Source organism: Peromyscus eremicus, chromosome 3, assembly GCF_949786415.1.
Source record: "Peromyscus eremicus chromosome 3, PerEre_H2_v1, whole genome shotgun sequence".
NCBI classification, from domain to species: Eukaryota; Metazoa; Chordata; class Mammalia; order Rodentia; family Cricetidae; genus Peromyscus; species Peromyscus eremicus.
The window spans coordinates 17,142,849-17,169,131 of record NC_081418.1 but is presented as its reverse complement, the minus strand read 5'-3'; the positions used below and the strand labels follow the sequence as shown (position 1 = coordinate 17,169,131).

General features: G+C 42.0%; 1 protein-coding gene across 1 annotated transcript in view; it reads left to right on the top strand.

Annotated features, from left to right (window-relative positions):
- Nucleotides 1–26,283, top strand: part of Cdk6 (cyclin dependent kinase 6) — a 198,008-nt gene that overhangs the window by 47,123 nt on the left and 124,602 nt on the right. Inside the window, 1 exon segment of the mRNA XM_059257338.1 lies at nucleotides 11,368–11,503. Within this exon segment, the coding sequence (XP_059113321.1) occupies nucleotides 11,368–11,503 (136 nt within the window).

The window sequence follows — 26,283 nt, the reverse complement described above, 5'->3', positions numbered from 1 at the left end:
TATGTCACCATTGATAAAGTAATGACACACATTTTTTTCTCCTTGAGTGAAGTTAAGAATTGGCATTGTTTAAATTATTAATTTTAAATTTATGTTTTTAGGGTTAATAATGGTCAGAATTTTTTTTAATAAACTCAGAGAAGCAAGTTGAAGACAAAAGACGTAAGAAATAGAAGGGTCCCCCTTCATTCTTGCAGAGAACTTAAGTTTAGTTCCTAACCTCCTGTAACTGCAGTTCCAGAGGATCCAGCTCCCTCTTTTGACCTCTGAAGACACCAGGCACACACTGGTACACATACACACGTAAAGGCAAAACAGTCTTACACATGCAAATAAACAGTGTTTTAAAAGTTGTTTTCATCAGTAAGCTCGTAGAAAGCATAGATAAGGAAATATCAGGAAACAAAATATTTCATAATTTTATCACCCAAAGATAACCACTGATGGCAGCTTGACTGATCCGGCGCTGTTTTGTTTACTTGTGTGGGATCATACTGGACGAACTCTTCCAAGCCTACAGAACATCGTGAAAGCCTTTCTGTGCCTAGTAAATGTAGATCTGCATCATAAGAGCCACATAGTGAGTGTGTGTGTGCTCGTGCTCTGTGTGTGTGTGTGTGTGTGTGTGTGTGTGTAAATATATACAGAAAGATCCTTACCAGTTTGCATTCCCAAAGTAAGGGGAGGGCATTTTCAAAATACCTTGCAAATTATGTGTGGTTTTATCATTAGAAAAAAGCATATCATTGATGTGAGCCCATTTTGGACAACTTAGGCTATTTCGTCACTAATTGTTTTTGTTAGTGTTACTTGATCTTTTTTTATTTCTTTTTAAGTCATTACATAATCCTTTGTGATTCCTTAAAAGGAAAGAACTTGAAGGGCTGCTTGATTGGATGAGCACCTAAGTACCTGAGTGAATTAGTGCTGGGATAAAGTGATTCGCGTCCTAAGGAGACGGTCCTGGCAGAGTGCTGGCATGTGGCGTAGGTAAACTGTTTCCCCACCTAAGACTGTGCAGACAGTCTTCATCACAGGAACCTTCCTAGTTTCGGCTGCTTCCTCGTTTTTCCTCAAGAGAGGCCCACACTGGAAAACGGGGTTTTTACAGGTCAGAAATGGAAAGAGAACTGAACGTTGAAAGTTGTCCAGAATGTTCCGCACTGTATGTGACTCAAGCCAAAGCTGTTCGCTTCACTTTTAAAAATACCTCTTAACTCTGATATTCTATTCTTGGAATCAGAATATCTTTTTCAGGCCCTTTTTGGAGAATCGCAGTGTGTCATTTTTCTAACTAGTCAAGGGACGAGCCCAAGAGGGCAAGAGGTCAGAAGTCTTTAGCGTTTCAATTTTTCCTGTGAATTTTCTGAGCATTATTTTTCCCAGACTTTCCTCGTGTGTGTGTGTGTGTGTGTGTGTGTGTGTGTGTGTGTGTGTCTGTGTGTGTGTGTGTCTGTGTGCATGTGTCTGTGTGTGTGTGTCTCTGTGTGTGTGTCTGTGTGTGTGTGTGTGTGTCTCTGTATGTCTGTGTCTGTCTCTGTGTGTGTCTGTGTGTGTGTCTGTGTTTGTGTCTGTCTCTGTGTGTGTGTCCGTGTGTGTGTCTCTGTGTGTCTGTGTCTGTCTCTGTGTGTCTGTGTGTGTGTCTCTGTATGTCTGTGTCTGTCTCTGTGTGTGTGTCCGTGTGTGGACATCTGGGGGTGGCATTCACACTGAGATCTCTGCGTTGCTGACCCTTGCTTTTCATGCAGCAGAGCAGAAGTTTAGACTCCGGTCCCATCTCCACTGCCTTCTGTCTGTGGTTTAGACAGAGCGCAGAATCTTTCTCTGCTGGTTTTTTGCTCTGATTTGTTTTGATTTGTATGTAAACGTCTTTATTAAGATGCAGCGTGAACACTGAAATTTACCTGTGTACGTATGCAGTTGAGTGAGTGTTCAGTACATTTACCAAGTCTGTGCAACTGCCTCCATGATCTAAATTTAGAATGTCTTCATCGTCCTAGAAAGAAACCAAGTGCACAAAAGCACTTGTTCCCCTTTCCTCCACCAACCCCTATGCTCCCAGCCCTAGGCAGCTAATTGCTCAGTCTACCTTCGACTCTGTGGATCACCCTCTGCACTCTCTACACTTTACATAAATGGAACTGTGCAACCTTCATCACCGAATTCTTTTATTTAGCATAATCTTTTCAAGGTCTGTCCAGTATGGTATGTGTCCATATTTCTGTTTATTACCAACTAAGATTCCATGTACAGGTGTGTGCCGCGTTTCTCGTCTCCATCAGCTGATGGGTATTTGGTTTGGTTTTGCCTTTTGGCTGTTAGGAATGGTGCTGCAAGTCTAAAACAAGGACCATCTCAGAGTTGCTGTAGGCGTAGCCAGCAAGTCAGGAGGAGACAAATAGGAATTTCATAGTAAATGCAGTTATGGCGGGGTCCGACCCTCTTGGCTCAGCATGAGTTACGAAGTCTGGCGTCCTCGGCGTGCCGTGCCCTCTTGGTGACATCTCTAAGCAGCTTCTCCTGAGCTATCATTTTGAAACTTTGCATCCGCTCAGTAGCCATTTCCTGAGTGCTTTTACTGGGTGCCGGAGGATGCTCACTGGATGTAATGGAGAGGGGAAAACCGTCAGGTGCTGAAGTTAGCCGCTCTGTGCTCTCACTTGCTTGTATTATCTTGGACTGGGGACCCCTTCTCCCAGATGCCATGGGTTTGGGGTTCCCCAAGTTGTTTGCTAGCTTTAGGCCTTTATTGTGACCCGGATGTTTTGCGTGACTGAAGTTAACAGTCGTTTGAGGAGACTGATATAGGCTAAAAAGGTGGTCATGCCTGATAGACTTCAGGAGGTAAGAGGGTGAGGAGAAGCTGTAGCTGGGCTTGGTGAATTAGTCTCTATTCAAATCTAAACCCAGGTAGTCCACAGTTTTCCCAGTCAGCAAGTTTCTTCTTCTGACAATCGGCTTTATGTTCCTTTAGAATTTCAGAACCCTTAAGCATCGGTTCTAGACTCAGCAAAACTTATCAATCCTCATTGCTTAGATGCCTCTCTCCCCCTCCCTCCCTCTCTCCCCCCCCCCCCCAGGTTTGTGGAGATAATGATCCATAGGGAGACTCAGAACTTCTTAGTCCTGTTACTTTTGTCTTCCCTACAAAACAGAAAATAGGGTTTTATGAGTTTTCTTGTTTCCACTCTAAATGACCGTTTTCCTTTTCCCACAAAATAGCATGGCAGTTAACAGTGAGATTGAACCTCATTGGTTTTCTGCCTCTGGTTCAAGCGGGGTTTGGAGAATTGCATTTGACCGTGGGAGAATGCTGCTAGAGCTTGCTGGAGGGCAGTGAAGCTACCTGAGTTCTGTTACTCCACACTCACTCCAACAGTTATTTTTTAATGGGAGCAAAGCAAGACATAGGCATCCCAGGATCCCATCTGCCCGCCGACCCATGACCCATCCCCTGTAGCTTATTGTGATCTAACTGTCACACCCGTTACTACTAGTCGTTTTCAGGAATGTTTCCATACACAGAGTATTCGACTGTTTCCTTTATTTTCAGTATTTACTGCAGTGCGAAGCACATCTTGTAAACTGGCCCACTTTAAGGGATTCCCAGTTCATCATGAAACATTTTTTGGTCAAAAAAAATACTAACTCACAGAACCACAGTTGCCAAGTGCGTGTGAGAAGAAGCCGAAAGTGGATTGCTTTAACCCCGAAGACGGGAGATGAACTGTGAACTCGCTGTGGACACTCTACAGCTGTGGGGATCCAGTGGTGAAGGACCCCGAGGATGCTGACTTCGCACTCCCTTGTTAGATTTGCATAGGGCTTTCCCTGACCTGAAGTTTTGCTAATAGGAAAGGGGTTGTTTAATTGTGGGTTTAGAAGCACATGCCGCTCAACCTGAATTAATTAATGATACACCTTTCTATTATTTTTAACTACCTCGGTCTTCCTCCTTTCCTTTTCCGTTCTGGGTTACTTATTCCTGTTAGTGATGAGCAGGACTGACCGTCTCTTCTCCCTTTGCCCCTGCTGCTCCATAAAAATGCCTCTGCTCTGATCAGGATCCTCCAATAGGAATTCGTTTCTTGAGACTGACTCACATTGGCTTTGACTCGCTATGTAGTTGACCATGGCCTTGACCTTCCCCTTCTGAGTGTGAGGTGACAGGTGTGTGTCAGCATGTCCTGTTCATAGCATGCTGAGAATCATACAGTTCCTTACATGAGAAGCAAGCTCTACAGCCCTGGGCCCTCCAACGGGAATTCTTTCAGGAAGTCACAAAGCCCCTTAGAGAACTCATCAATCAGGTGTGCATCTGTCAACTGCTCCTGCCCTGTCGACAGGCTGCTGGAGGAGAAAATCACTGACAGTGAATAGTCTCCCATAAAGTCAGAAGTCTAGTCAGTAATGGAGAGTAGTGCTTTCTAAAACTCTTTCCACTCCTGGACCCTTTCTTCCAATGAAATTTTCCACAACCCCAAGTATATTGGTATATAAAGTAGGTATGTAAATGAAATGTACTGATAATAAATCAAACAATTATACTCTGAAACAGTTTTCTGAGATTATATAATATATATATATATATAGTTTATCATTTATTGAAGATGAAACTGAATATGTATTTATGTATTTTAATGAAGTGGATGGGCTTGTTAATTTTATAAAAATGATTAAATCTTGGCTGAACATGTGATATAAAAGAGCATATTCAGTGTTTTCGAGAGGTGATCAATGTTCTGATTTTTTTTTTCTTTTTTTCGAGACAGGGTTTCTCTGTGTAGCTTTGTGCCTTTCCTGGATCTCACTCTATAGACCAGGCTGGCCTTGAACTCACAGAGATCCTCCTGCCTCTGCCTCCCGAGTGCTGGGATTAAAGGTGTGCGCCACCACCGCCCAGCTTGTTCTGATTTTCTAATTGTCAATGCTGAGAAACCATTTTGAATAAATAAATATATAGTACAAAATGACAAAACATTTTTAGATGAGGTCCCTTCAAAAGTATTTTGAGATTCTGTCCTAATCTCCATCCAGAATTGATTTAATGACTTTTTACAAAGCCCATCAGCAACTCAAAACAACAATTATGAAACATAACACAGTCCAGAGATAACCTAATTTGAAACTTACCATGCTGAAGAATGGCAGTAGGAAAACATTGTCTTTTTCCATAATTAAACCGCTCTCCTTCTATAACAGCAGACAGCTTTGTGGGTGCAGTGAATACTGCGGTGTATACCAATGTGACCTGAGGAGTTCCAGGCTGGCCCTTTGCTGTTGCAGAACCTGACAGCATGCACAGTGAGAAGACCACATGCCGAGTGCGGTGTGAGAGGCGTGTGCTGTGTGCATCTGGAAGGGCGCGGGCCGTGTGCAGTGCAAAGGACACAGGCCGTGTGCATCGGGAAGGGCGCGGGCCGTGTGCAGCAGGAAGGACGCGGGCCATGTGCAGCGGGAAGGGCACGGGCCGTGTGCAGCGGGAAGGGTGCGGGCCGTGTGCAGTTCCAAGGACACAGGCCGTGTGAAGGGCGCGGGCCATGTGCAGCGGGAAGGGCACAGGCCGTGTGAAGGGCGCGGGCCGTGTGCAGCGGGAAGGGCGTGGGCCGTGTGCAGTTCCAAGGACACAGGCCGTGTGCAGTGGGAAGGGCACTTTCCTCAACACAAGTTTGCTGTGGCCAGAAACTCCTTGAAAATGTTAATGTTTTAAAATTTCATTTAATTTTTGGTTGTTGTATGTTCAGAAACCTTTTCTGTTGCCAAATATTTTGCCACCCCAATGTTCAGCTACCCAGCCCCAAGCAGAGCTGTGGTACAGAGGACAGTAGTGCAACTTATGTGCATGAACTTAACTCACTTTGACACTGTATAGGATGCATTTAAAGTCAGATATTGATGTGCTGAAGTCAGTTATTTCAAAATATTTATAGACGTCTTATGACTATTTCTTTTAGAATTACCACAATTTATTGTGCATTATTTCAGGTGAGTCCCTGGGTATAAGCCCCATACATGATTTTGCCAGGGGTTAGAACTTTTTTTTTTTTTTCCTGTAAGTAGTAAAATCCCAATTCAAATTCAGAAAGTGACTTCACTGGCTCAAGAAACTTTTCCAAATGTGGAAAGTAGATCAGACCAAAGAGGCTTAGGTACTTAGAAAAGGGCCCCTGAAATCTCCAGCCATTGTTCTCATTAGCTGCGTCCTGTGGTCGGTGGACCTAGTGGTGAGGGCAGCTGCCGGCCGGTGGAGGCCGACGCCTGGCCAGTGTAGTAATGCTAGCATAAAGAGGATGTTCCTCTCGGTTCTTCCTGGGGCCAGTTCTCGGGTTTCTGTCAATGCCTGATCAGTTGTCGCTGCACAGCGTTTATCACATGCTTTCCCTGCCCCACGTCTGTCGGAAACTTGAGACTGAGTGTGGCACCTGCATGTGGTAAGTACTGATGCACATTTTGGAGACGCTGCAAAATCGTGATCACCTTCAGCATCATGCTCTGTGCTGTTGGTGGCAAATACTTCTGGAGTTTGTCATTCCGTGTTGATGGTGAACCATTGCATCCCCAGTCTGTATTTCTAGAGCAAAGAGCCATGTAGCCACTGTATAGTAGTGTGGGGCTAGTGAGATGAGTGAACATTGATTTGGTGCACAAGCTGCGCCCACCAAATGCACTTCATGGACTTTCCAGATTAGATACAGGGGGGGAAACTGTCTCCATTTCAGGTTCTGGCCCTAGTTCAAATGAGAATTTGTTATGTCCCTTAGGCAGCTGTGCCAGACAGCGCTCAGCTCTAGAACTATTTGGTATCCAAACAATGAAGAGTGTGCAGGGTCAGGGAAACCTGACAGGAAAAAAGCCCTCTTAGAACTTCCTGCTTTGGGTCATGGTGTAATCACAGCAAATAATACAGATTTCCCTTTTATTATAACCACAATAGAGAGGCAGATGTTGTGTTTACAAGGCTCGTTGTTGGGGAGATGTTTGTAAATTGTAAACTTTGGAAATCCCAAAACTACTGGATGCAGTCTCATCCGTTAGCCGAAGCAGCTTGCCTGTGCACAGGTTCTGAGCAGCAAGTTAAATTGAGACCGTGAACGGGAAGCAGCCATTAAGAATTACAATGGGTAGGATGCAGGCTTAATTCAGGGAATGTTTTGTTAGATGATTACATCACAGGACAGCAGGACAGCTGAGTGCTGTGCTGGACTCTGTTTGTTGTCTGCCCTGCCCTGGAGGCCAGGACCCAAGAGACAGCAAGAGAAGTAGCTCCCTTGGTTGGAATAGTTAGGGGTTGGCTGGCTTCACTGGGAATTGACAACAACCTAGATTTTGGACTGCGCACTCTCTGCCAGACTGGGTGCATAGCCTCAATAAATATTGAGAACCACTTCTCATGTCTACTTTTGGAAAAAAAATAGTATTTATTATTTATATGTCTGTGTGTGTCCTTTCATGAGTTTATGCACCATGTGTGTGCAGGAGCCCTTATAGAGCAGAAGAGGCTGTCGGATCTCCTGGAACTGTAATTTTAGGCAATCATGAGCTGCCATGCAGGTGCTGGGAGCCAAACCTGGATCTTCTGCCAGAACAGTAGGCCCACTCTGAACTTCCGACCCATCTCCCCTCATCCTCACTCTTTGAATGGATGTTTACTCAGACCACGTGGTGTACAAGTCGGTGATAAATACTGAATGGTGGTTTCCCTCCGAAGGTCATGGTCAGTACAGTGTGGTTACAGTCTTCCTATGGAAATGTAGTCATGACGTCACTGAAATGCTATTTTTGTCAGCTTAGTGAATACTTTAGAAAGTCTTAAATGTTGGCTAACGTTAAGAAATCATGCAGTGGAAGTTATTTCCCAGTGTTCATGTTCAAATGCTCAGGCCTGTCTTACTCTTTGGTTTTGTAAGTCTAGGGGATATAGGCAGTCGGGGGACATTCATTGATTTATACAAATAGATTACAGATCTGTACAAATAGTTTACAGTTCAGCCAGAGGCCTTGATTTTTTTTAATTGAGTTCTGTGAAACTTACTTACTGTATGGAAATACCTGTTGTGTTTTGCCTACCAAATGACTACTGTTTGATTTGGAGTAATTTTTGAGGGATCCATAGGTAAAAAGACATCATGAGTATTATGTTCTATAATTTCCAAAATTAATATTCACAACTGTTGGCTGAAAATGTATTTTCTATCCATTATGATTAAGGCAACTATTAACTTTTAGTCTGATGTTTACTAAACAGTTAAAGCAGCTTTGTATTAGAGCGAAGAGCAGTATTTCTCTAAATGTCGTCTTTGAAGTGGTCCATCTATAACAGTGGTTCTCGACCTTCCTAACGCTTCGACCATTTATTGCAGTTCCTCTTGTTGTAGTGACTCCCAACCATAAAAGTATGTCCATTGCCACTTCATATCATAATTTTGATACAGTTATTAATTGTAGTGTAAGTATCTGATACACAGGATGTCTGACGTGCAACCCCTGTGAAAGGTTCGTTCGACCCCAAGAGTCATGACCCACAGGTGGGGAACTGCTGATCTATAACTTGCTGCTGGCTGGCACTGGAGGCTGGAAGTGAGGAGCCTATTGCTTATCTCTTTGATGTGAATTATGAATTTCTAAGAGGATTGTGATATCCTCTACTCTCCAGACTAACACACTGAACATTTAAAAGTAATATCTTCACGAACCTGGATGAGCAGCTTATACATAACACCTAACTTTTATAGCTCACAGTGTATAAGTACATGCATACAAATCCACACAGATGGCTGGTGAGATGGCTTAGCAGTCTGAGCATGTTGCTCTTGCAAAGGACATGAGTTCCTTTCCTAGCACCCATATGCTGGCTCACAGCCATCTGTAACTCCTGTTCTAGGGGGATGCGAAGCCTTCTACCTCCAAACACACCAAGTACACACATGACACACATATTCATGCAGGCGAATACTTACATACATGAACTACAAATAGCGTTCTGCTGTATGCATTGTCGTATCTGTTTAAATTCATTCCACTTAAAAAATTTTCCCCATATTTATCATTTAAGGCAGTTAGCAGTGACTTCATTAAGCTCACCTCTATCTTCTTCTGTATCCTTAGCGTGGAGCCAAGGTACCTTAGGTGACATTAGCAGACGTTAATATTTTGAAGAACAAAGTATTATATAATGAAAAGCAGCTTGGGTGGTTAGATGTTATTCATGAATTGTGTCATACAAGAGTCTTGGAAACCGTTTCAGTGTGATTAAGCAATATTGCATACTGCCAGAGCTGTTAGGTAATTTCTAAGACAACGGTTTGGGGAACAGGTGACCTTTTGGCTCAACTATGTTATGTCCCCATCATGATTTTTTTTTCTTCTGAAAATTAATAGCAGACACACAGGAGAGAGAGAGAGAGAGAGAGGGAGAGGGAGAGGGAGAGGGGAGAGGGGAGAGGGGAGAGGGGAGAGGGGAGAGGGGAGAGGGGAAGAGGGAGGGAGGAGGGATACCCCTTTAATAAGAACTGGAGCTGTTCATTAACTCAGGCAAGTGATGAGCAATGCACTTTTCATTGAGGAATATCTTAGGGGAGAGGGGAGAGGGGAGAGGGGAGAGGGGAGAGGGGAGAGGAGAAGAGGGAGGGAGGAGGGATACCCCTTTAATAAGAACTGGAGCTGTTCATTAACTCAGGCAAGTGATGAGCAATGCACTTTTCATTGAGGAATATCTTAGTTATAATAGGAACCATTTTTAAAGTGATGCTTGTGGAGCCCAGTTGTAATGGATATGTGGTGGCCTAACTCTAGCATTTGTATTTGATTCCATTACATCCCACTCTGGGTTCACCGTAGTCTTACTGCAAAGACAGAGACATCACATACAAAGAAGCTTGTTGATTTTGCAACTCTTTTCTTTCCTTTGAGAAGAAGTAGTTGAAAGATGTGGTTAATAGTAATAAGATGGCTCAAAGCAGCTTATGTGCAAATGGTCAAACTATCAAGTTCAGAGAGCCATTTTGATAGACTCCCCAAAGCCCTTCATAGTGTAGGTTTTATACAATTTCTTATAGATTAAGACTGGTTACGGTATTTTATAGATGTTGTTAAAATTTAGTGTAGATTCAGAAAGAAGTACCAAATTTGAAGCCCATGTACCCCAGAAATACAGTAGTGTGGCCCAGTCAACCAATTAGACCTTTTATTAATTTAATAAAAGTAGCGTCCAGATTGAACCAAAGCAGTGAACCCATAATTTAGTAGGGGGACTGTGTGCACCCAATTTCTTGGATAGGTTTTTCAGTTTTTAAACGAAAATGTAATATGAATGACAGTTTATACATTTCCTCTTATTTATATTACATTCCTCTGCAGAAGTTTCCTTACAGCTTATTTATGGATGGCTTGCTTAATTCTTTAGACAGCTTGGTGAGACTGTAGCACATGAGACAGTGTGCCAGCTACAGGGCTTTCTGCCCTCGGGCTTGAAGGTTCTCTGGATCACGGAAGGCTGTCTCTGTACTATTTGTTCACCTGTGTTTTTATTAGTTTTCCAGTGTCTTCCTCTTTCAATTTCACAGTGTTTGCATGATAATCAAGTTGTTTAGCAGCTCTGTCTTACCATATTCTTAGTCTTTTTTTTTATGATTTCTGTAAATATTTGAAATCCACACTTTGAACAGTTTTGGAGTGTATATAGCTCATTATTTGTTACAGTCCCTATTCCGTACAGTAGTTTCCCAAAGTATCAAAACATTGCATGGCATCCTACGAATACATGCAGTTATTCTCTGTCAGTTAGGTTAAATAAATAATAAAGCCTTAATTTTTTACGGTGTGATTCTACATGGGAGTTGGAATGTTAAAACTAATAAAGAATTTATGCCATTCCTAGGGCAATAATTTGGCTCACCAGGGTAAGGAGTCTGTCTTTGAAACGTTTCTCCATAGTCCATCATAGTTGTTTTCACAGCCATGGTTGTTCTAGGAAACTTTTTTGCAGAGTCCACTATCTCCGGAGAACGCTTAACTGGCCTCTAATTTTCTCAGCCTGTGAGCTGAGAATCGTTAGAATTATTTTGTCTGTTTGCAGGTTGTTAAAGCCATTTCCATCAACAAGTTCTGTATAAAGACTTTGTTAAGACACTCTGTGCATACATTTTTGATCTTCAATTATGTTGCTTTGTGACTGATACTTGGACATTCTGGCTTGCACAGCTCCTCTGCTGAAGTTTGAGATGGATACGAAAAGAGCAGATCCCATTATATTTCATCACAAGGCGTGCTCCCAACTGTGTGGAATCAAGGGGTACACGGAAGATACATGGGTTACTACTTGGCTTATTTACACCTACTCATTCTGGTTGGTTTTTTCCCCCCTTCTAGGTTGTTTGATGTGTGCACAGTGTCACGAACAGACAGAGAGACCAAACTTACACTGGTCTTTGAGCATGTTGATCAAGACTTGACCACTTACTTGGATAAAGTTCCGGAGCCTGGAGTACCCACAGAAACCATAAAGGTACCAAGAATCACCCTTCTGTCTGGTCAGACTAGCCTCTGTCACAGCTTACTCAACACCAGCATTCTTTCATGTGAAAACTGCCAGAATTTGTGTTTTTGAAATGTAATACGCAGCTCAGAATGTCAGCTAAGTAAAATGTTCAAAGAATGGAAAATCATCTAGCCCATCTACTAAGTAGGACCTTCAAAGAGTGGGATTGCAGTCCAATTTAATTTTAGGGTGAATTTTTAAAAAAGCCTTTAGTTTTAATGCACATTAAAATTCTTTAAAATCACTTATTTGTGTATTATCTGGCCCCAATCTTATGAAGTATGGTATAACAGATACAGCTCAGTCTATCCTGGTAGTTCATATTCTTTAAGAGATATAATTTTAAATGTCACTCAAAATCACATTATATATTATAATTATATGCTGATTCTGAGGCATATTCATTGCCCAATTTTTTTGTTTTGTTTTTCCAATTCATAGATTTGGTTTGTTTGTTTTTAGTCTAAATGGCAAGTAGTAATCTTGGTATTCAAAGGTGATTAAGACATGCTTTCTGCCCTTCATGGTCAACAAGCTAGGAAGTATATTGACTACAAACAAATTCTTTCTTTAAGTCTAATGGGGAAGCTCCTCAGAACGACTTAGTGGTCTTGCCTGTCACTTTGCTTAACTCTATTTTCATCTGTTGAATCTGTGCCCATCTCCGCAGAGGAAGAAATGTCTTTTGAGTGATGACTAGATGATGTTCCCAGATACTGATACATGTAGACTGCAGCATCATAAACAATTATCCATTTGGGCCTAGGCTAATAAGAGTTCTGCTTTTTCCCATCTTGCTTTCATTAAAGATTGTGATATATAGTGGTAGTTCCATTTCTTTGTGCACAGTTTGAAGGCCATGAAAACCCTCTACATGTAGGATTTCTGATCACCCATTCTTGGTTCTCCACTCTGCACCCTCTTCCTCTGGTACTATATTCCATTCCCGTGACTCCATTTCTTTCCTTTATGTACTTAATCCAAAAACTCCACATTGTGCCTGCGGAGCAGGGGCTAGTCCTTTTGGCTCACTGTTTTCTGACCATGTCAGAAGATGACAGTTTTCTCACGTGGTCTGACTTCCCACCTCAGTGGCCTTCCTGCCCATGGAGCTTCTGTTAATCCTTTCTGGGTCCACCCAGATGTGTTTGATCCCCTCTCACAGTAGATATGTCTCATTTGCCTTAGAGAAATTGTTGCACACTCCACTTCTTACTTGTATTTTCTACCCTTGTGACTATTTATATATGCATCTTATCTATTTATCCATGTGTACTGACTGCCATATTCATTTTGTATACTTAAGAACACAATAAATAAGACATGTTGCCAGGCTTCCTCTAACATAATTATTTCAATCAGTACATTAAACACAAATGTTAATTGGCTTTTTCTGGTGTAATTCTTCTATCAGTTATTCCATGATACCTTCTAAAATATCAAAACAAAGTAACCATATATTTATAGACCACACTGCCAGCTCCATAGAAATTTTTGAGTTTCACATTTTCTCCTAAGATATCAGAGGGTGATAAGTGAAGTTGTTTGCAGAAGGATTTTTATAATTAAAATGTTTGATAAGCCAGAGTAGTACACTAGAGGCAAAGCTTGATCAGACACGAGTAGAAATGAAATGGGTCTGGGGAGATTCTTGGGTATGTGTATGGAAAGTCAAACATAATAGGAAGAGAAGTAAGCGTGATTGTGGTTGCCAGAGTTGGGGAGTGCCAGGTTTAGTGCGTGCGTGCGTGCATGTGTGCGTGCCGGAAAGTTGGTTACCAGAAGACTGAGATTCTCATGGAAGCTGAACAGTCTCTATAGCCGTCAGAATTAGTCCCTCTCTAGAGTGGTTGATAGAAGTGAGGTTGGGGGCCAGGCCTATAGATTAGAATTAATGACGTATGGTTAAGAATGTGGTTAATGTTTTCAAAATGGAGTATAACCATGATCAAATGAAAGTAATTTGTATGTAAAGACAAAAGTCTTTGGTTAATGGTAACAAGTAACTAAAAGTTTCTTGTTTTCATCCTTAATTTTAAAGAATAGGTCTGAATTGATCGACTTTTGTTTTTATTAATTAGTATCTTTCTAACCCTGAGTGTTGCAATGATTTGATAAGGGTGTTATGACGTGTATAAAATATACCTTATAGCCTGATGTGTCTGTCCACTCCTTCCCTAGCTGGTTGGAACACTTAGGAGGATGAGCCCGCTGGAGGAAGTGGGTCTTTGGACTGCAGGCCTTCTGGGTTGTAGCTCAGCCCCACCTCCTGCCCAGACTGCTTACTGCCTGGTCAGGGAGATGTGAGCAGGCTGCTGACACACTCCCATAAAGCTGCTTATCTCCATGACTCTCGATTCCATGACAATGACTTCCCCATCACACTGGAGTGCATCCTCTCAACCCTGAGACAAAATAAATCCCTCCTCCCGCTAATGTGTCCTGTAAGGTGTTTGTCACAGTGTGGAGAAAAGTGATGGATGTAAAAATTAGTTTTAAAATTATGAGTAATTATTTAGGAGCTTATACAACCATCAAATGGGTAGTTAAGTTAAAGGTATAATTGATGTAGTATTTTTGCTAGGCACTTGTATCTTTCGTTTTGGTAATTGATTTAATTTTAGGAATTGGTGTGCAGATTACTGCATTGTTGGTTGATGTTTTCAAGCATGGAACTGGAGAACAGAAATATTTTGTTTATAATAAATACATAATACATAAATACATAAATACAGAAGATGTATTTATGCCAAGTCTCTCCTTGAGCTAGTGAATGTTAGTATGTTGAACAGTTTATTGGGAACACAAAATGGATTCTTTCTATAGAATGTTCTGTGGAAGAAGACTTTTTTAGAATATACTGAGACACTATTTGTTCAGTGTTTACTGTATTTAGAAAGTTTCTACAGTGAGCACTTACCAGATGCAAAATGAGCCCACTCTCAGGGACCTTTCCAAAATGAGATGGCACATTTAAAAAGAGAGAGGGGTCGGGCGGTGGTGACTCACGCCCTTAATCCCAGCACTCAGGAGGCAGAGGCAGGTGGGTCTCTGTGAGTTCGAGACCAACCTGGTCTACAGAGTGAGTTCCAGGACAAGCTCCAAAGCTACTCAGAGAAATTCTGTCTCAAAAAAGCAGAGAGAGAGAGAGAGAGAGAGAGGGAGGGAGGGAGTGAGTGAGTGAGTGAGTGAGTCTCACAAAAGCACATTGCAAACCTTCTTAGTGATTATTTGATAGTGTGGGGCATTTTCAAGTACAAACAGAAAAACCTCACCTAGGTCTTGGGCTCTGTGCCTGTGGCACGGAGGAGGTGTTCTCTGAAGTAGTCAAAGCAGCTAGAAGGTTGGAGATACTGTACATTACATGTACATTATCTTACTTGATTGAAACATGCTATGTTGTCAAAGTAATTGTAATCTTGAAAATGCTTTAACGTGAAATAGATTTAAACAAACAAGGTAATGAGATAATCATGTAAGATGATTGAGGTTAAGGCTTTTACTGTCTGTCTTCCAGGATGCTCTCATGACGTGTTCACCTGTCAGTTTGCCGTCTGTTTTCAAACGATTCCAGCGCTTATTGGGGTACTAACTGTAGTAAGATGGCAGGGCTGGATAAAACTAGACTACTTCATTGTATCTGGACAGGGATAAAATCTTTGTTTATCACTTAATCAACATCTTTGTTAGAAAACAGCAGATGGAGGACTTATTAATTAATATCTCTCCGAGAACAGCTTTTCAGATATTTGAATAATATTTGTTTTGAAAAAATCATGAAGCTTTACGTAGTTGTTCGTGTTGGTATTTGGTCAGTTTGTGGGGGATGTCCTTCCATTCCTGCATGGTCCTCCTATCCACCTTGAATAAAGGAAGTCTCAGACTATGCCTAAGCTGAACATCACCTCTGAAAAGCTGTAGTAGTAATAATAATAATAATAACAATAATAATAAAAAATTGTAAAAGACTGTTCTTTCCAACATTTTCAAAGTGAAAATTTCTAGGTAAAATGTTCTAAGACAAAAAAAAAAAATAGAATGGTGTGTAAACCTCACCTTGAAGGTGTTGACGTGATGTTCTTTCGGTCCATCTGTTCCTGTCTGATGATGACATTTGCATAGGAAGCTTGTTGACTGCTGTACTGTGAAATCAACACGTAGCCTGATGTGACCTGTTGCCATGGCTGGCTCTCCTCTTTCTAATTCAGACTGCCCTCTTCGAATCCGTTCAGTTGTGGAGCTGAGTTCCACCTTCACCTCTTATCTTCATGCGTCCATCTGCCACTAAATGACAAGGGTCAAAAGACGTGTCAGGGAGTTCCTTCGCCATATTCCTTCGTCATTCGGAGTAAAGGGAGCCATATGGCGGAGTACTGAGGAGAGTCCTCGGTGAGGTATTCTTTCCCAGAGCAGCCCCCGTGCTGCTCTTGCACTGAACCACTCCCAGGACACTTGCACTTGCCTGCAAATCAGCTTTCCTAGGAACTGGCCCAGCGTCTTCAGCTAACTTACAAACTCCTTGAAAACGTACCTAATGTTTTTCCTTGGACATTCTGCCCCTGCAGCCTGTTAATGAAATGGACGCTATCATTTCGTGAGAAGAAACACACGAGCAGTAGCCTCTCACACAGGACAGGTTCTCTGAGCTCAAGACCATATTGCCTCACGGAGTCATGGAATAAAAATTATGTCCGTGTATCCCTATGATAAATGAATTCTATGGATCTGGAGAGAGAGAAAAAGCTCAAGTTTGTGTCTGTGTGGGTAATTTTCTCACTGAATTAGATTTCTTTTTATCTCCAGTTGAATGTTTCTTGGAGATACTGTTGGTTTTACTGTTTTCAGTAAGAGATAAAATGTACTATTAGGTTTATTTTACAAAACCCAGACTTCGGAGACCAACACACACTCTTCACAGCACCTGCCTTCTGCCTCTGGGAAATCATCTGTTTTCATGACTAATATCTACTTGCAGTAAACAGGGGCTCTGATGTCAGGATGGACTGCCTGAGGCTGATTCATCCTTCTCTGCTTGACATGCAAAGTGGCAGGTCCCGGGGCTGCAAGTGAAAGTCTCCCAGACCTCTGGCCCCTGGACGCTCCTGGTGGTCCCCACTTCGCCCGAATTACAGCAGGTGATTTGTCCTGTCTTTGCAGGACACGGAACAAATTAACATGAAAATATCGCTTCTCAGAAAACAAGGCAGGCTTGAATGCCCTGTCACTGCTGGTCATTAGCCATCTGCCACCAACACTCATACTCTGTTTATCACATTTGAAATTCAGAGCAGATGTTGCATAATAAGGTGATCCCAAAAACAAGGCAAGAAATTCAAAGAACAAGTTCTCCACAATAACGAGAAAGCTCTTGGACCGAAATTGTTTTTCAGTTTACTATCATGGCCAGAATAATTGACTCGACTCTGATTTTTAGCATGGGCTGTCCTTCCTGCTCATGCAAATTATTTTTAGAGTTAAAAGTTTTAAAATTAAGTATGTATGTGAAAGATGCCTTGTATATTGTTGGATTCAGTTTCCTTTAATGAGCAAAATGACAATTTCAGTAATACCCGTTCTGGTGTAAGGGACGTCATAGGTGGTCAGTCATGGCACTTTACTTCTAAGATAGACCGACTTAGAGTCACTTCACTAAGAAGAACTCTTGCTGTAATTAAAGTTGGGCGTCCCAAGCCATGGTAACTTCCCAGTTAATTTTTTTTTCTTGGTACTCAGTACTGTGTGCACCCTCCAGCCTCTCCCTTCACTGCCTTCCACTCTCAGCCCCGTGGGACTACCCCACCAGGCCGCCGCTGACCTGCCCTTCTCTTAGCCCCTGTTGGCCCTGGGGCTGCCTAGCCTTGCCCAGCTTTCTTCTGTCTTTGCATCTGGAGTCCCAGAAACTCACGTTAGTCCTGTTGTCCTTCTGTGTACATGAATGTGGCATTTCATGGAATTGACTACTGCTGTGCTTTATCTAATTTATTAATACACACTCTAGACTTTTATGATGCTTTATAAACTATGATTTATAGTGTATTAGCTTATTGTATATTGTGTGTTTCACAAGCATTCTGTGTTTTTAGAACAGGCATCCTAGGGTGAGAATAAACCTGAGTGGCCAAGAGTTTGCCTAGCATCACAAAGAAGGCACCGTGACTTGATGAGGACTGTGACCTATGTTAGGAAAGTTGGTTTTGAGTAGAGCACTGCTGGCACTAGGCCACTGGTCAGGGTGGGAATGATGACCTGCAATTGTCGTGAGTCTCTTCCAAGTTTTCTCCCGAGTTCAGGAAGAAGCTAGGGTGATGAGCTTTAACAGGTGCAATCATCTCTACTCCTAAACTCATGAGCACAGATAATGTGTAGAGAGAAGTAAACGTGTTAGTGCGTCCTTCCTCCTCCTGCTAGGACATTCCCTCTGTTCTTCCCCCTCCTATCCTTAACTCCAATGAAAACTTTCAGAAACACAGGAAGCTTTTTCAAGGTGAGCGTTTTCAGATCATTTGGGTTTTAAGGATCCTCGTAGAAACAAGTGCTGATGCAAATTTCTGCATCTTTGTAGTAGCTAAAAATACACGGATGGAAAGAAGATAGAGTTATTCAAATACATCATACTCCAGTTCGAAACTGCAACAAAATTATATGGTTGTTTGATTTCTCCCATAAACAGGAAGTACATGTTTAAAAAAAGTCACTTTCTGAAAGTACAGTGAGATCCATTAAAATAAAGGCTGACTCATTAACTAGACAAAAGACTCTTAGAGTAAGCGAAGAGCAGGTAAGTCGGACTCTCTTGAGAGAGTGCTCCCTCACCTCAGGCACCAAGTCTGTTGATAGAGCCCTTTAGAAAGTTTACAGGCAGTATGTACCTCTGCCTGTCCCCATGGTGACCAGAAGGATCGGCACAGAGGGAGATATTCCTGTCTACACTTGCGTGTTCTTAAGCTCCTCGGTTATTTCCTTTAAACACAGGAGTGTGTTGCATTATAGCCCTTGTCTTCCTTAGCTACACCTTCATTTCCAGTTGTGTGGTGCTGTCCAGCCTGACCTCTGCCACCAGCTCAGGAAATACAGAGATTACCTCGGCAGGATGATAGCCAGAGAGGCTGGACAGACAGACCAGTCTGCCAAGTGCTTGCTGCACCAACACAAGGACTGGGGTTCTTTCCTCAGTGTCCACCCAAAAAAGCCACAGGTGTGGCATCATGCACTTGTCATCCCAGTGCTGGACAGGCGAGAGACAGGAGGGTCCCCAGGGCTTGTTCGCTCGCTAGAATAATTGGTGAGCAGGTTCTGGTGAGAGATCCTGTCTCCAAAAAGAAAAAGTGGGTGGCACCTCAGGAATGACACCCAAAGTTTCCCTCCAGCTTACACACACACACACACACACACACCGCTGCACCACCAGCAGCAGCCCACTGTGCATGCACAAACCTGCTCAGAATCCTCTCCTCAAGCTCAGCCTTCCTTAAACCTAAGCATCAAGCTCTATGCCTTGCACTCCTTCCCAGTCTTCACTAGCCCATCAGTACGTGCTTAATTGTTTGTCATTTTCGAAAGACAACCTTCAATCCAACTTCTTAACAACCCGTCAGACGAGAGTGCTAAGTCAGCATCTCACTTCTGCCACTGCTGTTTTGTGGACCTCCCTCCTGTTAGCAGTCACAGAGATTGTCTTTAAAGTACACATCACACTTGGTGACTCTCCTCCTGAAAACCTGTCTCCAGTGATCTCCTGTGATCTACAGAGTGATGTCAAAAACCCTGGTGATCCGGGGCCTTACAACTCCACCCTTGTTCTTAGTCCCACTGGCCTTCCAAGTGTGTGTACTTACTGTTCATTCCGTTTGGAAGGCTATGCATCTCACAAGTCATCCCCACTCTGACCATCTCAGCCACAACTCCACATCAATTTCAGTGTATCATATTATACCATAGGCTGTTTTGTCTTCTTCATAGTCCTTGAAGTTACCTGCTATTTTTTTGTGTTTGTTGTCTTTCGCAAGTAGAAGAAATTTGAAGACATAACTCTGTTTTCCAGAATCTACATCCTTCCTAGACCATGAAATCATGTATTTGCAGCTCTGCTGGCTCCTTACCTTGTAATTGACTTTGAAATGTGCTTTAGTATCCCTGTGATACAAGTGACGAACTGGGGGCTGGAGAAATGGCTTACTGGTTAGAAGCACCTTCAGAGGACCTGGGTTCAGGTCCCAGCACCCATGTGAGGTAGCAGGAGGCCAGATGGGACACATACACATGTCTAGGTAAATAATAAAAATAAGAGTTAAACTTATTTAAAACAATCAAGTGGGGGAACTGCTTTGTAATGGGTAGGATTTTAAATATAATAGAAAAGCCCAGAGGATGTCACCTCTCACCACATCTGTTTTGCCCTTCCACGGTAAATGCTTTATGGTGGGTGTGATCCCTGGGATTCTGTCATGGCTAAGAATTTGGTTGGTTGGCCTGGATAAAACAGGAAACTAGTGACTGATCCGTCATGGAACTGGAAACGTATTCTTTTCTATGACACTGACTTGAATTGCAGAATCTGTTTGGACTTCTGCTATACCATTTTTATGATGAAATTGGTACGTTCAGACCTCACTCTCACGTTTCAGAAGCTTGTATTAATCAGGCAATCAAGTACTTTTACACTAACTTTTAAATTTAAAAATTGCTTTCTGTATGTTAACCATTGTATGGGAGGGATTTGTCTGTCTCTCCCATAGGAAGTAGAAGCTTCGAAGAGATAAATTCCTTTAAACTTACTAAGTAAGCGATCCTACAGATTATCCATTTGTTTATTTATATTTTACCCCCAAAGTTTAGGTACCCTTTGTATCAGGGATCTGGGAATTGGAAAGGCACAGTTCTGTGGCACAGTTGCTAACAACTTACTGTGTTCTCACCACTGAATTTTTCAGTTAGTGACAGGTATGCAGGGCACAGACCCACCCCTTACCTGAGATGGTATCTTATTCTTCACTCCTAAACAGATAGGAAGGAACAACCTGTCTTTTTATTGCAGTTAAGAAAATAATTATTGGTTCTGGTAAATGTATGTTGAATAAGTAGGTTCTTTCCCTAAGGTTGGGTAAGAGAGCCTTGCAAAGCCACAGTGCCAGTCACAGAGTCTGTCTCCAGCGTGAAGCTACTGCCGTCCTGCCTGTCCTCACCCCATCGTCACCCTTGGAGCGGAGTCCTCCAAAAAGATTGATTCCATGGACATGTCCCTGTGAATTAGATCCCTCTGCATGAATGAAGGACTGCATACTGAGTGTCTGTGCACTGTGACACTCCAAGTCTTGAGTAGTGGAAAAGAACCCCTTGAGTTAGAAATAATCACACAGAACTCTGTAGCTTTTGGAAACCCTGGCAGCTTACCATACGGCACTCAGCTTGACTTGGGTACCTGATGCCCAGCAGGTTTTGCCAAGAGCAGTTACTGCCTAGTAATGCAGGGTTGATGACGGCTTGGGTACACGGTGGGTCCTATTTCTCCAAAGGTGTCGTCATTGTGCTGTCTCTTCAAGTGTGGCTCCTGGATCAACTGACCCCCCCTTTCCCAAACATGAGTCCCCAGGAGGGAGTTTCTAAAAAGTACCCCTGATATTCCCTGTAGACATCCCGGTTTAAGAAGGACTCCCCTGCAGTGTGCCATGTGGCCCAGGGGACAATGGGGAGCATCTCCTTTTTGTTCTGAGATGACTAACCTGGTGTTGTTTGGCCTGTATGGATCCAGACTAGGAGGCTTTTCAGATTGCCTGGTGGCTTCTGTTTGTGATTCTAATGCTCAGGGATTGGAGGCAGGAGGAGTGTTGAGTTCAGGTCCAGCCTAGGCTGCTTAATTCTTAAGACCTTGTTCAAAAAAGAACAGTAAAATGGAAGGATTTAAGGTGAAGTCAGGTATGACATCTAACTGAAGCTCCCCTTGTGGGGGAAAGTTGTTTAAAAACACTAGAATTTTATTCCTTAAGATGTTCTGTTAGAAAGCAATTAACTGATTAGTAGGAGATAGGAATTAAAGAATGCTTAGAAGTATGAAACTTACTAATTAAAGAGTCTTTTGTTTGTTTGTTTGTTTGTTTGTTTTTGAGACAGGGTCTCTACACAGCCCTGGCTCTCCTGGTACTCACTCTGTAGCCCAGTCTGACCTCTGAACTCCTAGAAAGTTCAACCTCTGCCTCCCAAGTGCTGGAATGAAAGGTGTGTGCCATCACATCCAGCCCCTAGCTAAAGCTTCTTAAGCCCACTCAGGCGTGCATACTAATGTTTTCACAGCTCTGTGGTCTTGATTTAGAAAACCATTACTGGACTTGCTAGAGAATTCATCAGAATTCTTGTCCGTCCATTCCCCCCCACCCCCATAGCAAGGAACTAAACCCATATGAAACATAAGTGAGCCGTTGTTTTAATGATGACATTAGTATAGTTAAATATAGTAAATAAATCTGAAAGCAAGAGTGCCTAGGCGCTAGTTGTCCCTCTAACAAATGGGACCTAGTAACCATGCTGGTTTTGTATTGTCTGTCCCTGGTGATACTCAATAATTTTTCCTTGTTTGGGACAAAAATAGTTTTTCTTAATCATTCTCCCGAAGTGTGGTCACGGTGCGTTCAGATTAGACAGCTAAACTAGGGCATGGCAGAGATGGGGGATGGCCAGACTGAAGAGGTTTCACTGTGAATCGAGTTTGGGAATGGCAACATTAAAGGTTAAGTCTGTGCCTAGTGCAGTGTATACTGGTCTGGAAACAGGTACCCTCCATGTAGGATACTCTGTGAGTATGGTTAGTGTGAATTGAATGCTTGAAGAACTTCTTGCTGACCTTTTCATCTCACTGATAGATCACATGTTAATATTAAAACCTTGAACTGAAAAAGTCACTGTTGCTCGCAGGTGAGACCTATAGTGTTTGCAGAAATGAAAATGTTCTAAAAGCGATAGGTGTGGGCCCTCTTTCCTATTTGTCCTTTCCTTTTGCCAAAATGTATTCCCGGTAAGAGGGATGAAGAACCAAGAGGAAAGAAAAAAGTTCATGATTGCAGAAGGAAAATGAGTTGATTGGGTCTCATAAAAAAAGATAGATTGTGGACTAGCAGTAACCCTCCTCCCAAAGGTGCTTTGTAAAAGGCAATTCACTATGTGGGGTCATAAATGCACAAAACATATTCATAACTCTTACTTTCTCCATTAAAATTATTACATGGGGCACAGTCTTTTCTAAATCGTCTAAATCCCAATCCCTTTCATGTGTATTTCAACCAGATATTAAAGACAGGCTGGGTTATTACAAAGCTGTATGAACCCAAATAAACAACACATGAGAACATAAATAGTGGTTTTGTCTTCGATTGTATCTGTTCTGAATGTTGCCACTATACTAACAATCTATGATGGGCATCTCTCATCCATTTTGTAAGATCTTAATTAAAACACTTAGGAAAGTGAAAGGAAGTAACATACGAATTACGTCAGCATGAATTAAGAAGTGTTTGCACTTTGGTGTCCTCCTGGGGTCACACCCTCAGAGAAAGGACCTCTTTCCTGCCCTGGTTTGTCCATCACTTTCACCACCAGGGTTTCACAGAGCTTCATATGTAATTTATCGCCATGTCCCGTAATTAACATATGGTTTGTGTTATTGATTTCTCGGGTTTCAAAGGGAAATAAATTGAGCTTTCTTCCACATTTAGGATATACAGTTTTTTTTAAAGGAACTCCAGACAAAGACACACATTATTTCTAAGTTAGAGAACAGCTGCCAGAAAAGAGAAAATTAGGAATGAGTCCTGGGTGGAATAATGGCGATACTGTTCCGAGGTAGCCCTGTACAGCAGGAAGGTTCCTTAGGAAAGAGACAGCTGAGTTTGCTTGTAAATTTTGCTAGAAACAGGCCTGATTTACCATCATTCAGTGCTGCTTAGGAGGCTGAAGGCAACACTTTCAGCTTTGGAATTCAGCAAGCACCTTCCTTGATGATTTGTAGAAATCCACGTATTTCTAGTTTGGAAAGATGAGTGAATGTTATTGGATCACAGCTTGTTCTTTTTAATATATAGAGCCTTTCAGCAAATATTTATCAGATTTTGGAGTAAAGTTTCCTGTGTGTAAAAAATGTATCACAAAAGCCAGACGTAGTGGCTCATGCCTTTAGTCCCAGCACTTGGGAGACAGAGACAGGTGGATCTCTGTGAGTTCAAAGCCAGCCTGATCTACAGAGTGAGTTCCAGGACATCCAGAGCCACATAGTGAGACCCTGTCTCGAGAAAACAGAACAACATATGTATAAATTATTCAGAGATTAGAAAATATTTAATTTATAGTATTACATGTAAAATTGAAAGTCAACAGTTACGAAAATATGGCAAAAGTTTAATATTCTTAATATAGAAAAAGCTTTTAGAAACTAATAAAAAATTAACCAGTTTAGATACAAGTAAGGAAATAAACATTCATCAAGGCTTACATATTCCTAGAATAACTACAAGATTTGGGGCTGGAGGGAGTTCACCTTCACTGATATTAAGGATGCATGTTGAAAGTCAGAATGTACAGAAGAGATGATTATATAAATTACAAAACTTCAAACAGAATGATTGCATCACTACAGAATCATTTCTCATAAAACCTCAATTTAAAAGAATAATGATCTAAAGAAAGGCAGGATATAAATTGTATAGGTAGCATTTTCCCAATTTGGAAATATATGTCTAATGCTTTTGTTTTCAAAACTAGGAAGAAATATACTAAAATACGAATGTGGAATGTGTATCTCTGTTGAAATATGCTGTGGTGTTTATATTTGTGACCTGCTATATTAGACTGGATGAAATTCCTAGTAACAGCCTATTTTTATCACCCAACCAAATGATCTTCTAATGTACATTTAGAGGGTAATGTTCTCCGTTACAGAGTAGACGCTCTCTCGTGTCAGTCTTTCCTTTGTACCCACCGTAAGAATTAGTGACACCCCCTGCCTCTTGGGCAGCACAGTAGGACAGACCTTGTTAAACAATCAGCGTGTGAACACTGAAGTACTGAGTGCGTGGGCACGGACGATGATCTCGGTAAGATAGCAGAGCTGAGAAACTCAGCAGGACTCAACCTCCCAGTGAGACTTGTGTGGTCATCTCCTTTATCTCACTGCACTGTACCTCACGTCAGGAAAATTGGGCTGTGGAGGAATTTTGCTTCATCGAAATTGGAAGCAGTCACTAGGCAATCATAAGCCTAGATTCATCTCTGCATATAGAATAAGGTCATAAGCCTGTTTTCGTTACAGTGCAGGTTCATGCATCATTTCTTTAATGGCCTAGGTCTTTACTTGAAACCAGCTTTTGGAGTTCCTGTTAGCATGAGCTCATGGTGATTATATTACATATTTGAGCAAAGGCTTTTTAAAAGGAGGTATGTGTAGTTCTGTGCCTGCCTAAAACAACTCAGTACAACCCACAGTCACAATATGCCCCGACAGTGACATATCCGTGTACAGTGTCATGATCTAGTGAAATTCGCAGTTTTAGGGAAAGTCATGCCAAATGAAGAACTTACATTATTTTTAAAGTGTTGGGGGTGTTTGTTTGAAGGGAGGAATAGTTGAAAGTCTGTTGCCGTTGTCATTATGGCTTCTTGAACATGCGAACCACTGCGGTGACAATTAGTGAGAATTTCTGGAGATGTGTCACTTTCAGAATTATAAATACCATAGCTTTGGTAGTCTCTGAATCACATTTAGAAAATTGGTACCACCAAACACAGTTATCCCAAACAAGTGTGCAGGTTGTATTCTAGATTAGCCCCCAGGAGCTCATCAAAGCAGATGTACTTAGGATGCACACAACAACCCCTGAAGGGAAGTCCCAGTCTGCTGGGCAGAAATCACTGAGCTTCCTTCCCTCAGTCAGAGTAATGAGTCCCGGCTCCTGGGAACTGGTGAGGGTATTACCAGGGGAAACAGACTTGTTGCCACGGTTTAACTGGCCACGGGAAGGTCCTGACAGAGATCTCCATTTTTCGTGTTCTGATAAGAGGTCTAATGAAGCATCAAGTAGAGCTGTCAGGTCTGGAAAGGTACTGTGTCCAGAGGCTTGCTGAATCACCTTCGTAAATGAAATTCATGGTTTCCTGTCTCACAAGGTGAATATATGTGTAATCACGTAGCCTTTGACAAGCCATGTGACTTCTTGATTACTACAGTGTGGCATCTGTAGAGAAAATTATTTATAGTAAGCATAGATATCCTATTTTGTTGAAAAAGAGTAACACTTCAGAAAAGTATTGGTTGAGATGATATTCCATCTAGGAAATTATTTTACTACTACTGGCATGTTAAAATGAGATGCCTGTAATTTGGAAAAAGCTTAGGTAGTCGGGAACATAAACTACAGGTAAATTCTTAAATGCAGGTAGTATTTTAACTTAATGAGAAACATTTGGAAGCCTCCATTGGGTCACACAGTGGGGTCAGACCCTTCACATGGCTCCAGTGACCTGACCTGTCTGGAAGTGCGGACATCATGCTCATGTGCCCCCACAGTGGACCTTGGAAGCAATTAGAAGGGATTGCAGAGCCAGAAGTTCAGAATTGCACATGTCTTCATTAACATTTGCAGAGTGGATTCTGAGAGATGCAAGTTCAGGTCATGGAGTTGTCCTGTAAGAGGGAGTGACTGAAGTTGAATGGGTTTTCTATTAATTAATGTTTCCATATTGGTGTTGAGCAAAAAGGAGCCATTATT